At 40.2% G+C, this 15,089-nt stretch overlaps 1 protein-coding gene across 4 annotated transcripts in view; it reads left to right on the top strand.

Annotated features, from left to right (window-relative positions):
- The window catches only part of LOC143020894 (uncharacterized), a 55,608-nt gene that overhangs the window by 24,802 nt on the left and 15,717 nt on the right, over positions 1-15,089 (top strand). For 3 of the 4 annotated variants that reach the window (XM_076177775.1, XM_076177777.1, XM_076177776.1), the window contains exons 5-7: positions 720-866; positions 4,955-5,101; positions 12,996-13,191. In XM_076177775.1, coding sequence (XP_076033890.1) covers positions 720-866; positions 4,955-5,101; positions 12,996-13,191 — 490 coding nt within the window. The remainder of the gene's footprint in view (positions 1-719; positions 867-4,954; positions 5,102-12,995; positions 13,192-15,089) is intronic. The other variant, XM_076177778.1, reaches the window with a different exon arrangement.

Raw genomic sequence — 15,089 nt, 5'->3', positions numbered from 1 at the left:
GATCAGTGAACCATATGGAGAAAACATTATGAGTGATGGGATGGTGCGGAAATGGGTGAGAGCTTTTAAAGATAGCCGTACAAATGTGCATGATGAATGAAGTGGACGATCTTCACTCATTACTGATTGTGTGGTGCAACTTTTAAAGCTCTCACCCATTTCCACACCATCCCATCACTCATAATGTTTTCTCCATACATTTCACTGACTTGACAATGAATTTCAGCCACTTTCATGCCTTTAGCATTAAAAAAACGAATCACAGCACATATTTCACAGTCGGCAGCATTCTCAATCGGAGAAAGCATTTCAAATACTCACAAGCAAACTTAAACACAGTCAGATGATTCTGTAATTATGTTGAAAAGTATATTACAGTACAGGCTTTCATGTAAAAATTTAATTGTTTTGAAAAGTCTATTTATTTCATTTTTATTCCAAAATGGTACTTAAAAAGCACACCGTGTGTGTGTATATATATATATATATATATATATATATATTTGTGTGTGTGTGTGTATATACATATATTATATATATATACATATGTATCCATATATATGTACATATGTACACACGTGTGTGTGTGTGTGTGTGTGTATATATATATATATATACACACACACACACACACACACATATATATTGTTTTCTCTTTTTTCTTTTCTTTTTTTCTTTCCATCTTCTATGTTAAGATGGTTTCTCACATGTAATTTAAGGTTGTGTACCCAGAGGAGACTTTTAGCCTTGAGACAGGATCCAAACGAGGGAGGAAAAAACAAACCAAGAAAGAGAAAGAAAATCAGCAAGAAAGGAAGGTCTTTGGAGTGGGGGACAGCAGTCTGATGACAGAAGATTTGCCAAAGGTAAATGATAGGCTTTTATTTGATACTGACCTTATAATCACAGTGGCTCAGGCAAATGTTAGGGTTTTTGGTATGATTATGGCACAGAAAAAACTGTGAAATGTGCATATTGGGACATAACCTACGGACTGTAGATTATCTTCTCATAGAAATTGGTGTAACAATGATTAGTCAAAACTTGTGACCCATATCCAGGGAATTCCCAGGCATAACAACAGTGTGACATCACTAGCCACTGCATTCAGATGATAATGTGACATTACAAACCTATTGTTTGTATGTTACAAGTGTTTTTGTTCAGTTAATTCTGTAAATGTGATTTAAATATATAATTGGGGTAAACCAGCTTCAGCTGTCATGCCATACTGTGAAGAGGTGTCTCTCTGCATTGTTTTTGACCCAGGCCAGGGGTATTCCTTCATCCACAAGGAGCTCAGATAAAATTCCTATTTGGGGTTTTCTTCCTATCAGTCTCAATAGTTTTGGCTTCTTTTTTGTTCAGTGTAACATTTTGATAATTTTGGTATGTGTGTAATTCAGATTCTCAATACTTAAAATATTAAAATGTTTTACTTACATGCATCTAGTTCATTATATAGATTAGTAGAAAACAATAGTACTGCATATAAAATGTATGTCTGAAAACAACGAATTAAAAAAAATATATATTGGTCACTAACCATTTTATCAATAAAACATCATCACTTTTCAATTTTGTGAGAAGCAGTGCTTTACATATCTAATCTAACCATATACCAGGAGCTTTTCCCTTTGTAAGGGAGGTATCTAAGTCAAAGGCACGTACTATCCCCACCCATTTCACTCCACTCCCACCCTTCTCATGGATTACGGGTCATCCCTGCATCCGCCAACTGCCCTGGGTCAAACACAATGCAGCAAGACACAGTACATCCTCAGCAAGGTCACTTCACTTAATTGGCAACCTCCCCTATCCATCCCCTCATGCAGAAAAAGAGAAGATGAGAAGAAGGCCCTTCAAGCTGCATCAAAATATCATTCACACATAAGCAGATCCTACCCCCATCCCTCCCATCTTTGCATAATGATATCATCCATACACAATCATTTTCTACTCATCAATAGATATTCCCCTATTGCACAATGCCCCCTTCAACCCATCCATCCATCTCATCCTTGGTCATCCCCTCAAGTTCACCTCCTCCACCTCTGTCTTCCACACCTCTTTTACTAAACTTTCATCACTCGTTCTTTCCATGTGTCCAGACCATCCCAATAATCCCCCTTTTCACTCCTACTCTCCTCACCTCCTTGTTTTTACTCTATCCAAACTAGTAACCCTTACCATACATCTCAGACATTTCATCTCAAACACATTTAAACGTTTCCTCTCTGCTTCTCTTAAATTCCAAGTCTCTGCCCCACACAATGCCTTTGGCACAATCACCCTTTCATATAATCTCCTCTTTGCATCCATTCCCATTTGCCAATTTCTCATGACGCTTTTTTAATTCCCCAAGGCATTTACTTGCTTCTCTCGCTCTACAATTTACCTCCACTCCCTTTCCTGCCACATGTGTCCCCAAATGCCTAAGATTATTCACTTCCTCCAGCCACTCTCATTTTAGACTTCCAACTGCCATCATCTACCCTTGTAGATCTAATCACCTTGCTTTTACCCATTGTCATGGACTAGCCTCTGTATAAGTTGATGTATCAAATCTTGGCTGTGACGTGAACAGTTCCTCAGTGCAGTATCTAGTATACCTATTTTGCCATTTAAAGGGATTTGTTTTTCCAATTCACAAGGATAATGAAGAGAAGGGAGCCTTTGTTGGATGTATGAAAAGGTTTTTGTCTGGGGGCATCGCAGTTGGTCAGAGAATGCTGTTAAACCATTGCACCTATTGCATGCTGTGCTAGTCTCCTATGCCAATTACACTCTCTTTACGTCTCATATCACTGGGCATTGCTCAACATTACTGCCCCCATCCCGCGGAAGTGTCACATTTGGTGTGAGCGTGGGTGGGGCAGGTAATTCGATGTCACTGTGTAGTGACAGAGGTGAATCACTCTGTTGTGCCATGGACTTGGCTTGGGGGTGTGGTCTATGTGAATCAGCTAGGGTGTTGCGTGACGTAAGAGCGTTCCTTACGTGAGTTGCGATCGTGTCGGGGACGCTCTACCAAGGGGTTGGAATGAAGGGCCTCTTTGGTCCTCTAGGGGCCCACCAAAACACATCGCATGGTAGGGCTCCATTGAACTGCACTGCATGGTACTGCATGGTTTGACATGCAAACTATTGCAGGATTCCTTCAACACCTCGTTTACGTAAACACCACCGGATCATGTATTGTCACGTTACTGTCACTCGTTCACTTTTACGCCACTGATTACTGAACCATGTTTGTGTTTCACTGTTGCACGTTGCAAGGGTGCTTGCAATTGCAAGCATCCTACTCACTGCACCATGTTTGCAAGCAATTTAGCCAGGGCAGTGGTGAAACAGGTCGTACGATTTGTGGATTTATTAATCGGTAGATTATGCATACAGAGAAGGCACGACATGTACCTAAGGAGTCTACAGAGTAACTGGCCCATGGACAAAGGTGCTAGATGCTGTAAGCACACAGAAGAGAAGGGAGCCTTTGTTGGATGTATGAAAAGGCTTTTGTCCGGGGGCATCGCTGTTGGTCAGAGCATACCATTACACCATTGCACCTATTGCATGCTGTGTTGTCTCCTATGCCAATTACACTATACCACAGCATAGATGGACAGATCTTGACAGAAGAGGACCCAGTACAGGGAAGATGGGCAGAGTATTTTAGAGAACACTCCCGAAGTTACTGACATAAATAACTGCACCCCATATCTAGTATTTCAAAAGTTCTTTCCGGAACATGGCCAAAGATTATTGTATATATAATATATATATATATATATAATTTATTTATTTATTTATTTTTTTTTTTTTTTTGTATTGTCTATTGTACCAAATAAACTATTACAAAGTTGTACATATACTGTTTACATGGATCCCAAAGGTGTAAAAACTGTTGTGTGCATATCCATACAGGTACAGCTACACAGAAAACTATCGTTAGTAGGGGTGTCGAAACATTCGCTAATGAACATAACCTTATGATACCGAAGGGTTGGTATTTCTGGGGTTCGAATTGTTCGAATTCCTTCTGAATGAATATGAATCGAATAATAGTTCCGGAGTTCATATGGATTCACTATGACATGATGATATTATTTCCGATGGAGATTTCAACTTGTCTCAAATAGTTTCGTTGTTTTGTGTCAAAATGATTAGCGTGATTTACTAACGATAGTTTTCTGTGCAGCTGTACATGTGTGCATGTTTATGATATTAACCATTGAATACTAGGTTTTGCAAACTTCATGCATTCTTACAAGTAAATCAATGTGTTTTGAAGTACATTGGATATGCATAAGCAGCATATCTGTAAATATCAAAGGCAAATATCCACATTTTCTTATGGTACTTTTATATATATATATATATATATATATATATATATATATATATGTATATATGTAACAAAAAGTGAAGAAATCCAAGAAGATCCATTAAAGTCTCCATTTCTACTATTCTAAATGAAAGTTGGTGCGATATTCATAAAATTCAGACATTACCTGAGAAGAGCACATTTGATGGACATTTGACAATTTTGTTTTTGGGGGGAAAATGGACATCACAGGGGAGTAATCTGCCCTTAATAAGTGGCCATAGGATTAAAGATGGGAGGGTTTTAAGAGATCATGGGAGCAAATTAAGAAAAACCACATGTTTTAAAGGATGTGAAGAAATAGTTTTCCATATAGATGCATATGTGAAATAGCTTAGCTAATATAGCCCAAGCTCAAACAATACAGGAGTTCAAATCTAAATATTATAATTGGAAATCAAGGATGTAGATTAAGTTGGAACTACACATGAATTTGAGACTAGGTATGATAAAAAATTTGTGAATAAAGATGGGACCCAGCAAGTGTTGCTCCTTTCCTGTATACTACAATTAGGTAAACACATCTTTCTTTTTTTTTATGTTGAGATGATTTCTTTCATTTGATTTAAGGTTGTGTATCCAGAGGAGACTCTTGGCAATGAGAAAAGTTCTAAACGAGGGAAGAAAAAACAAACCAAAAAAGAGAAAGAGAACCAGCGGAAGAGGAAGATCTTTGGAGTAGAGGACAGTAGCCTAATGACAGAAACTCAGCTAAAGGTAAATTACAGGATTAATTTGGTTTTGACCTGATGATCATAGTAGCAAATATTAGATTATTTTGCCTAACTGAATGTTAGAGCTTGGATTGAAAGAAGTCTTGATGAATCAAAGCCCTTAAGTTTGGGGTGTACTCTTCAGCAAAGTGAACCTTATAGAATTAACCAGGAAATATGGAAGTGTGTTACAATGGTAAGGCTTCACATGAGCTACTGGTTGAAATTGGTACAAATTATATATTAGGAAATGATTGGATGGACAGTCTCAGTTTTAAGAATTTCACAGGTTGGCTAATGGAATGTTTTGGAACACTGTTTTAAGAGGTATGTATTTACCAAACTAACCTAATTGTATTTAATTGACTAAAGCAGTTGGTGTCTGAGTTTGAAAGTGTGTGTGAGAGGAAAAATTTGAGAGTAAATGTGGCCAAAGGTAAAGTGAAAGGATGTACAAGGACTAATGATATTGGCAAATTAAAATGTCATCATGAAGGGCAAAAGTCTGGAGGAAATGGGAGAGATTTAATAATTTGATGTCTGTCAATCCACTGCCACAATTCTCTTTCAAGAGGGCCTCAGCTCCCAGGTAATCAGCAATGGCCACCAGGCAGGTTTGTGGGTTACTCAGGGAAGAAATATTGAATTATTTAGGGAGTATTAACCCCTTCCATACGGTGCCGCACACGTAGGCGTCATGGGGAGCGAGTGTATTCGCGAGGCTGCCATATCGGCGTCTTGATTATATTTATTGTAGTCGCCCCTCCATAATGACATTCTTTCTAATTCTTTTGTAATCGCATTTTCTATGGTTATCAAAATTCACGGGTGAAGAGAGAACGATCGATATAAGCGGTGACTATATTTATTTTATGATGCGAGTATTATTACGACACGTCGTACGGCTGGCATTGGCTGCTGCCACCGAGATCTAAGTCCATGACGCCTACGTGTGCAGCACCGTATGGAAGGGGTTAATGTAGGCAGTGAAAGTTGTCATGTCTTTTGAGTGGTGGTTGCATCTAGGGCAGTTTGATTCTGAGGACAGGCATATTTTGTGTTGGTATAGTTAGCACCCTGTACTGTGCAGTGTTAAGAGAGGCAGAGAGGAAAAGTTTGAATGTATTTACCCAGTTGTATCTTGCAGGAGGAGAGCTATGTGCATAGTGACCCGCTGTTGTATCTTTCCGCATCCAGTTTATTCTTAGTCATGTATAGTTTTACCACTCACTGTTTCCTCTTTCAGTTTGTTCCAGGTATCTATTACTCTGTGTGGAAAGCTATTCTTTTTCAGATCACTTCTGTAACTGTCCTCGTGTCCTCTTGTAGCTCTTCTGTCCCATTTTAGTAGGTCATCCCTATCAAGAATTTCCATCCCTTTCATAATTCTGTAAATGGTTATCAAATCACCTTTTTTTCTTCTCTGTTCTAGGGGTGGTAAATTTAGTTTGTCCAATCTGTGTTCATATGTCAAATTGCAAATTGTTGGTGCCATCTTTGGAGTTGTTCTTTGATTTTTTTTTTTTTTTTTTTTTTTTTTTTTTTTTTTTTTTTTTTTTTTATTTTTTATTTTTTTTTTTTTTTTTTTTTTTTTTTTTTTTTAAGTACTAGGTATTCATAGAAATTCTACATATTCCAATTTTGGTCATATCAGTGTAACTAGTATTTTCTTTACCATCTCTTCATCCATTGATCTTAATAAGTTAAAAGCTTCTCCAACTAATTTGTTGACATGTTTTTCTGGTGCCATGTCGTTAGAGATACTCCTAGGTCCCTTTCTGAGTTTACTTTTTTTTTTTTTTTTTTCTTTGTACCAATTTTATATTGACCTAAGATTCTATTCTTGCTTTTTCCAAATTCCATTATACTGCATTTCTTAATGTTAAAATTCACTTTTGACTCCATTTCCAGACTTTGTCCAGGTCTTCTTGAAAAGATTTGCAATCTTCCTCTGTACTTATTCTCTTTAATAGTTTCACATTATATGCAAAGAAGTTCATATAACATTCCACGCCTTCATCCATGTCATTTATAAAAATAGTAAACATTATCGGAGCCAATACAGAGCCTTGGAGGACTCCACTTATCATATCTTCCCAATTTGAGTTCTTGTCTCTTAAGTACCACCCTCATTTTTCTTCCATTCAAGAAATCTTTCATGTACTGGGGTACTGACTGCATGTTAATGTGCAATGTTAAGAGAGGCAGAGAGGAAAAATTTGAATGTGTTGGAGATGAAATGCTTGAGAGGATGCTTACTAGGTTGGATAAAGTGAGAAACGAGGAGGTAAGGAGGAGAGCAGGAATGGAAAAGGACATGACAGATAGGACTGATGAAAGAGTATTGGGATGGTTTGGACACATGGAAAGAATGAGTGGAGAAAGATTAGTAAGAGAAGTGTGGAAGACAGAGGTGGAGGGAATGGATTTGAGGGGATTACTGAGAATGAGATGGATGGGGTGAAGGGGGCATTGAGAAAGTGAGGAATGACTATACCTCCTTTATGCTGTTCCCTTGAAATTGTCCTGTACCACCTTGTTTATCCCTTTCCTTTTTCCTATATCTCTTGTAGTACATACATATACCAGTGGCTTTTTCCTCCATATAAGGGAAGTAGCAAAAAAACAAAGCATAAAATCCTCTCCCTCCTATTCCATCCCCACATACCCCACTCCCAATCACTCCAACCCTCCCTCTTAGCTCCTCTGAGATGACGGGTCATCCCTGCATCTCTCCCACTACCCTGGGTCAGAAGCAATGTAGCAAGACACAGTACATCCACAGCAATGCTGTTTCATTTAATTGACGACCACCCCCCTCTGTCCCCTTATGCAGAAAAAGAGAAGACAGGGAGAAATCCCTTCAGGCCGCATCAAAATATTATTCACACATACCCCCACATCCCCCACCCACTCCCTTCCATACATCACAGCATCATCCATACACAACCATTCTCCACTCACCCCTATCTGCAGTCTTCTCCCGTCCTTCCTCAACAGACATTCCCCCTTTCCCAATGCCCCTTTTACCCCATCCATCCAATTAATCCTTGATTGCCCCCTCATCTTCACTCTTTCACACCACTTTTACTAACCTTTCTTCACTCATTCTTTCCATGTGTTCAAACCATCCCAATACTCTTTCATCAACCCTATCTCCCAACTCCCTTTCTACCACTTCATTTTTCACTCTATCCAGCCTAGTAACCCCTACCATCTCAGGCATTTTTATCTCAAACACATTGAAACTCCTCTCTTATGCTCCCATTCATTCCACTCCCACCTATACCAATCCCACCCATTCTACTCCAGCACATTTCACTCCCACCCATTCCACTCCCACACATTTCACTCCCATCCATCACCCTTATTACCCTCACATCTTAGCTCCTTGTGGATGAAGGGTCATCCCTGTCTCATGCCCACTACCCAGGTCAGAAGCAATGCAGCAAGACATGGTGCATGCACAGCAAGACTGCTTCACTTAATTGGCAACCCCCCTCTCCATCTCCTTATGTGGAAAATAAAGAAGACAAGGAGAAATCCCTTTGGGCTGCATCAAAGTATCATCCATGCACCTACATTCTCCATTCATCCCTATTCCTTGCCTTTATTCTTATTCAATAATCATTTCCCTCTGGCTCAAAAAAAAAAAAAAAAAAAAAAAAAAAATCACCCCATTCATCCATCTCGTCCTAGGCTGTCCCTCAAGCTCACTCCATCCACCTCTGCCTACCATACCTCTTTAGCTAATTTTCTTCACTCTTTCCATGTGTCCAAACCAATTCAGTACTTTTTCATCAGCCCTATCTGCTCTGGCATGTGCTGGCAGACCTTTGAAATGTATCTGGAGCCTACCTAGCACCTCGTTAACTGTGAGGGTCAGGGGGGACACCATGAGTGTGTTCCAAGAGCCTTTGGACATCTAGGGATACACATATTCTTAGCTGGATAAGCTCTTTCTTGTGAGGCATCTTTATGAGGCCCTTGTCGAATTGCCCGTTCAGTCACTGTTTGAACAACTGGAATGGGACATCTGCTTGCAATGTAGGGAGGCTTGGTACTGTAGGTTTGCTCATGGAGTTCTAGGTGAAGGATGAGGAGGTAGGGGGATGTGGTTGGCCGACAGGTCCGAGATAGGGGGAGGGGGCTTAAGTAACATCTGGTCAGGCAGGATAGGGGTTGCATAGGTGGCATGTGCTGAAAAGAAGTGCAACATAGCCATGATTTTGTTGTTACCTTCTTTCCTTTGTTCCTCTTTAAGTCATCTGTCCTCTTCCTGAAGGCATTACTCCTGTAGATACTTGATGAGCTGGGTGATATCTGCACTGCTGTCCCAAGATGACGTTATGTGGAGAGTGAGCAGGGGCAGAGGGGTTGGGTTATCCTTGATATCCATATGCACAGATGACAAAGAATCCTCTAGTGTGCCATGGCAAGTGATACCTCTCCTGATTCTGAACAACAATGTAAGTGAATTTTAGTGCTTGAGTGTTGTGTGAGTGTGCCCTAGAAAGTGAAAAGCTATGAAAATAGCAGTTAGCAATGTAGTGAACATCTGAGGATATGTGAGTTGGCTTATGTATTTGCTTCCCAGCTGATGGGTTACATAAGTGCAGCCCAGCAATGTAGGTCACAGTGCAGTAATGAGTGATGCCCTGTGGGAGACCCCATTGGGGGAGGTGTATTGGTTGTTACCCTGATGAGGTCCTTTGATTTTGCACTGGAATGTCACAGTGCCACTGTTATTGGCTGTGTCCATATGAGCACTTCTCTAACACTGAATATGGAGTGGCACTGCACAAGCACCATCCCTTTTTCATGGGTCGACATCCAAATAATTATCATCACTTGTGCTGTCACTGGTTACTTACTGCACCATCTTTGCTAGGGTGACTAAAACTGGGTGGGTTTGTTAGTGAGGATAATTATTTGGAAGAGTGCATGAAGTGCTGTATGGTGGCACTGTAGCAGATGACCGAACTGACTTTAGCATGCTGTGCTCAGTGGGCACGTCTGGGCCTCTCAGTCATGCAGGAATTCCAGATATCAACTTGGCCACTTACAATTATATGTAGTAATCCTGTGTTCTAGGCATAAGGACATGTTTAAAGCATCTGTATGTTACAATGTGTACAGCTAGTAAGTATGCGTATGTTGCATATGTGTGTTATGATGGTTGCATGAACATGACATTATATAGGCCTATATAGCACAACACAGATGCATTATGTAATATGCTTGTATAACAAACTATGCCACAATAAGCCTGTATAATGAACTCTGCTGTATCTGCCATCTTCTTTTCCACCCCCACTCTCCTCACCTCCTCATTTCTTACTCTATCCAACCTAGTAACACCTATCATATTTCTCAGACATTTCATCTTAAACTCATTTAAACTTCCCCTTTCTGCCTCTCTCAAACTCCAATTCTGCCCCATACAGTGTTGTCGGCACAATCACTCCTTCATATTGTCTCTTTGGATATATTCCCAGATGTTTATTTCTCATGACGCCTTTTAATCTCCCAAGACATCTACTTGCTTCTCTCATTGTACAATTTACCTGTACCTCCACTCCCTTTCCTGCCACATGTGACCCCAAATACCTAAAACTATACACTTCCTCCAGCCTCTGTCCTGAAGACTTACTTTCAGTTCACTGCCATCCTCTCCTTTTGTATATCTGATCACCTTACAATTATTCACAGTTAACTTTAACTTTCTCCTATCGCATACCTTCCCAAACTTTGTCACTGCTTTAATCCCCCATCTGACCCTGTTATAAGTGCAGTGTCATCAGCAAACAGCAACTGGCTCACCACCCACTTATCCCCATTTTCTAACCACCCCATCCATGTACATATTGAACAGCTATGGCAACATGACACAGCCCTGATGCAGCCCCACCTTTACCTCAGACAAGTTGCTCTCACCGTTCCCAATCCTATCACAAGCTCTATTACTCATGTAAAAGCTTTTGACTGCCCTAAACAGCTTTCCCCTTATCCCATATATCTGCAATACCTCCTACAATTCCTTCCTGTCTACCCTGTCATAAGCTTTTTCCAAATCCATAAAAGCCCAAAGCACATCCTTACCATTTGCCAAAAGCATCTTGTAAATCTTCCTTACCACAAAAATATGATCCACACATCCTCTACCTCTAAAACCACACTACTCCTCACCAATTACTCCCTCTGTTCCTCTCCTAATCCTCTAAGTTAAAATCCTCCCATAAGCCTTCCCAACTACACTCAACAAATTCATCTGTCTAAAACTACTACAATTACATTTGTCCTTTTTTATAAATAGAACTATACAAGCACTCCTCCAGTCCTCTGGCACTCTCCTCTCCCTTAGACATACATTAAACGACCTCACTTGCTAGTCCACTATTACTATACCTCCCTTATTAAGACACTCTGCATGACACCCATCCAATTCAGGTGCCTTATCTGCTCTCATCTTTAACAAAATTCCTTGTACTCATCTTTTCTTATATCTCTTCCATTTTCCTCTCCCATAACCATCATTTTCTTAGTGCTTCCCACTGCCACCTTCAATCCCTCTCTTATCCTCCTCCACATTCAACAACTCTCAAAAATATTCTATTCATCTTCCCCTTACTGCCTCCACTTCCATTAATATCTGTCCATCTGTGCCTTTTACCTTTTCTTCTCTGCCTGACTTACCTCCCATTCCTCTCTTAACTTCCTACCAAAACATCTTTATATTACTTTCAAAGTTTTCTGTCATATTCCTCCCCCATTTTACATCAGCTCTTCTCTTTGCCTCCGAGAAGATTTATGTAAAAGGTACTGCTATAATTCAACTACATAAAGATATAGAAAAGATCAAGATTGAGAAAAGAGTATGGCAGGGCGATACAATTTCACCCAAATTATTTACAGCTTGCTTGGAAGAGATTTTCAGAAGGTTGAGTTGGGAAGAGAAGAGTTTGAAGATTAATGGCAAACATTTGAACCACCTAAGATTTGCGGATGACATTATTCTTATTTCAGAAAGAGCAGAAGACTTGGAAGATATGCTGAGTGATCTGAACAAAGAAAGTCTCAAAGTAGGTTTAAAAATGAATAAGAGTAAAACCAGAGTAATGTTCAACACAAAAGTTCAAAGTAAAGATATTATAATCGATGGTGAGAGTCTTGAAGAAGTTGAAGAGTATAATTATTTAGGCTAGATGGTAAAAATAACCAAAGATCATGATAATGAAATAAAAAGACATATTACAATTGGTTGGAAAGTGTTTGGTAAGTATAATAGAATCCTGAGAGGCTACCTACCTTTGTTTAAAACAAAGTTTAAAACCAATGCATTCTGCCAATAATAATTTACGGGTGTGAGACTTGGAAACTGACGAAGGTGATGGAAACAAAGCTAAGGACTGCACAGAGGAAAATGGAGAGATCGATGGTGGGAATAGTGTAGAGAGACTGAAAGAGAGCAAGCTGGGTGAGAGAGCAGACTAGAGTAAAAGATATTGTGGAGGCAGTTAAGTTAGTGCGAACGACTGATGAGCGATGGAGTGTGTTACTGAGTGGACTCCGCACAATGGAAAGCGTGGAAGAGGGAGACCAGACAGAAGGTGGAGAGATGAGATTGAGAAGTTTGCAGTAGTGACGTGGCAGAGGATGGCATGGTCATTTGAATCATGAAATGGTATGAAGGATGCCTTTGTTTTAACAGTGGACTCAGGATGGGTGATTTGATTGATTGATTGAGGTTGTATTGATATGGGAATATTATATGTATGGACATTGTTGTAAAATGTTGTTTCAGATTCTTCATGAAAAACTTTTTTGAGATGTCATTTATTGTATTGGTTTATAAACAAATGTAATTGGTAGTTTTTACAATTTCTATTCAAATGCAGGAGGAGAAAGAAGAAAGGAAACGACAGATATCCCGCACAAGATCAGGACGCATCTCTCGGCCACCTCGTCATATTGTTCGGGATTATAAACGGCTTCATCCAGTAGACTATGAACAGTTGGATCTTGATGACTCACTTGGTGGTTATTCCGACTATGAAGTTTTGGAAGACATTAAGTTTGAGAAAACTGAACCAGGTATTTCCTTTTCAATGTTTAAACATATTGAAGAAACAATATTTTATGTTTTAATCATATTACAGGATAACAGGGTTCATGGGAAGACAGAGATACAGATGAGAATAGGAGGTTTCTGAATTCCTGGTGTGAGGAATGGGAGCAAAGGATAGACCAAGGAAAAAGTGGATGGATGGGTGGGGAAAAACTTATTATTAAAAAGTTCAATCAATTAGTCACCCAATCTGTTGACCCTAGGGTGAAAGGGACTTTGAGCAAGGAAGGAGATAAGGATGAGCATAAAATGGATGTGTATAGATGATACTGTGATGTAAGGAAGGGAGGGGCTGGGGATGGTGGGGTAGAGAGTGGTTATGTATGAATGATATTTGGCATAGCCCAAAGGGTCTCCCCATCTCTTTTTTCTGCATAAGGGGACAGAGGGGTATCGCCAATTAAGTGCAGTGACCTTGGTGTGGATGTGCTGTGTCTTGCTGCATTGCTTCTGACTCAGGGTAGTGAAAATGGCGCCTCATCCATGAGGAGCTAAGATGAGAAGGGAAAGGATGGTGGATGGAAAAAGGAAACTATATGATAGGGTGATTGTGCCAACAGCACTGTATGGGGCAGAGACCTGTAATTTAAGAGAGGCAGAGAGGAAAAGTTTAAATGTGTTAGAGATGAAATATCAGTGAAGTATGGTGTGGATAGGTTGGATAGAATGAGAAACAAGGTGAGGAGGAGAACTGGGATGGAAAAGGAGATGGCAGATAGGGTTGATGAAAGAGTATTGGGATGGTTTAGACACATGGAAAAATGAGTGAAGAAAGATTTGTAAAAGAGATGTGGAAGGCAGAGGTTGAGGGAATGAACTTGAGGACAACTGAAGATGAAATGGATGTACGAGGTGAAAGGGGCTTTGAGCAAGAGGGGAATGTCAGTTGATTAAGGATGGGAGAAGGCAGGAGAGAAGTGTGAGCATAGAATGGCTGTGTATAGATGATACTTAAATGCAAGGAAGGGAGGGGATGAGGAATGGTGGAGTAGTGATTGCTTATGAATGAATGATATTTGGCATAGCCTGAAGGGATTTCTCCCCATCTTCTCTATTTTCAACATGAGAGGACAAAGGGGGGTATCACCAATTAAATGCAGTGGCCTTGGTGTGGATGTGCTGTGTCTTTCTGCATTGCTTCTGACCTAGGGCAATGGAGATGGCCCATCATCCACAAGGATCTAAGATGAGAGGGTGATGGATAGTAGTGGGTGCTTACCTTTTGACTTGGCTACCTCCCTGGTAAGGGGGAAAAAGCCCTTGGTATATGGATGGATGGACAGGTGAGGTAGCTATCCTTCTATCTGTATTGTAATGGTTTCTTTTCCCATATAAGTGAGGTAGCCAAGTCAAGGCACACACCCACTCTCATCCACCACCCTTGTTTCCATCTGATCTTAGCCCCTCATGGATGAAGAGTCATTCCTTTGCCTGGATCTGGAGTAATGCAGCAAGACACAGTACATCCATAGCAGGGCTGCTGCCTCACTTACATGGTAACCCTCCTTTGTCATCCCCTCATGCTGAAAATAAAGAACATGGGGAGAAGTCCCTTTGGGCCTTGTCAGAATATCCATACACATTTTCCACTCACCCCTATCCCCATCCTTCTTCCTTCCTTGCTCAACAGACATTCCCCTCTTGCTCAAAGCCCCTTTTATCCTGTCCATCCATCTCATCCCCAGTCATTCTCTCAAGTTCACTCAACCTCTATTCCAACACTTCTTTTGCTAATCTTTCTTCACTCATTCTTTCCGTGTGTCCATACCATCCCAATAATCTTTCATAAGCCCTCTCTGCCAGTTCTCTGACCACCCCTGCTCTCCTCACATCATTTCTCACTCTGTCCAACCTTGTAGCCTCC

Source organism: Oratosquilla oratoria, chromosome 41, assembly GCF_046742065.1.
Source record: "Oratosquilla oratoria isolate Oo_2021 chromosome 41, ASM4674206v1, whole genome shotgun sequence".
Taxonomy (NCBI): domain Eukaryota; kingdom Metazoa; phylum Arthropoda; class Malacostraca; order Stomatopoda; family Squillidae; genus Oratosquilla; species Oratosquilla oratoria.
The sequence above is the reverse complement of the archived record's forward strand: the minus strand, read 5'-3'. Positions and strand labels throughout refer to the sequence as shown.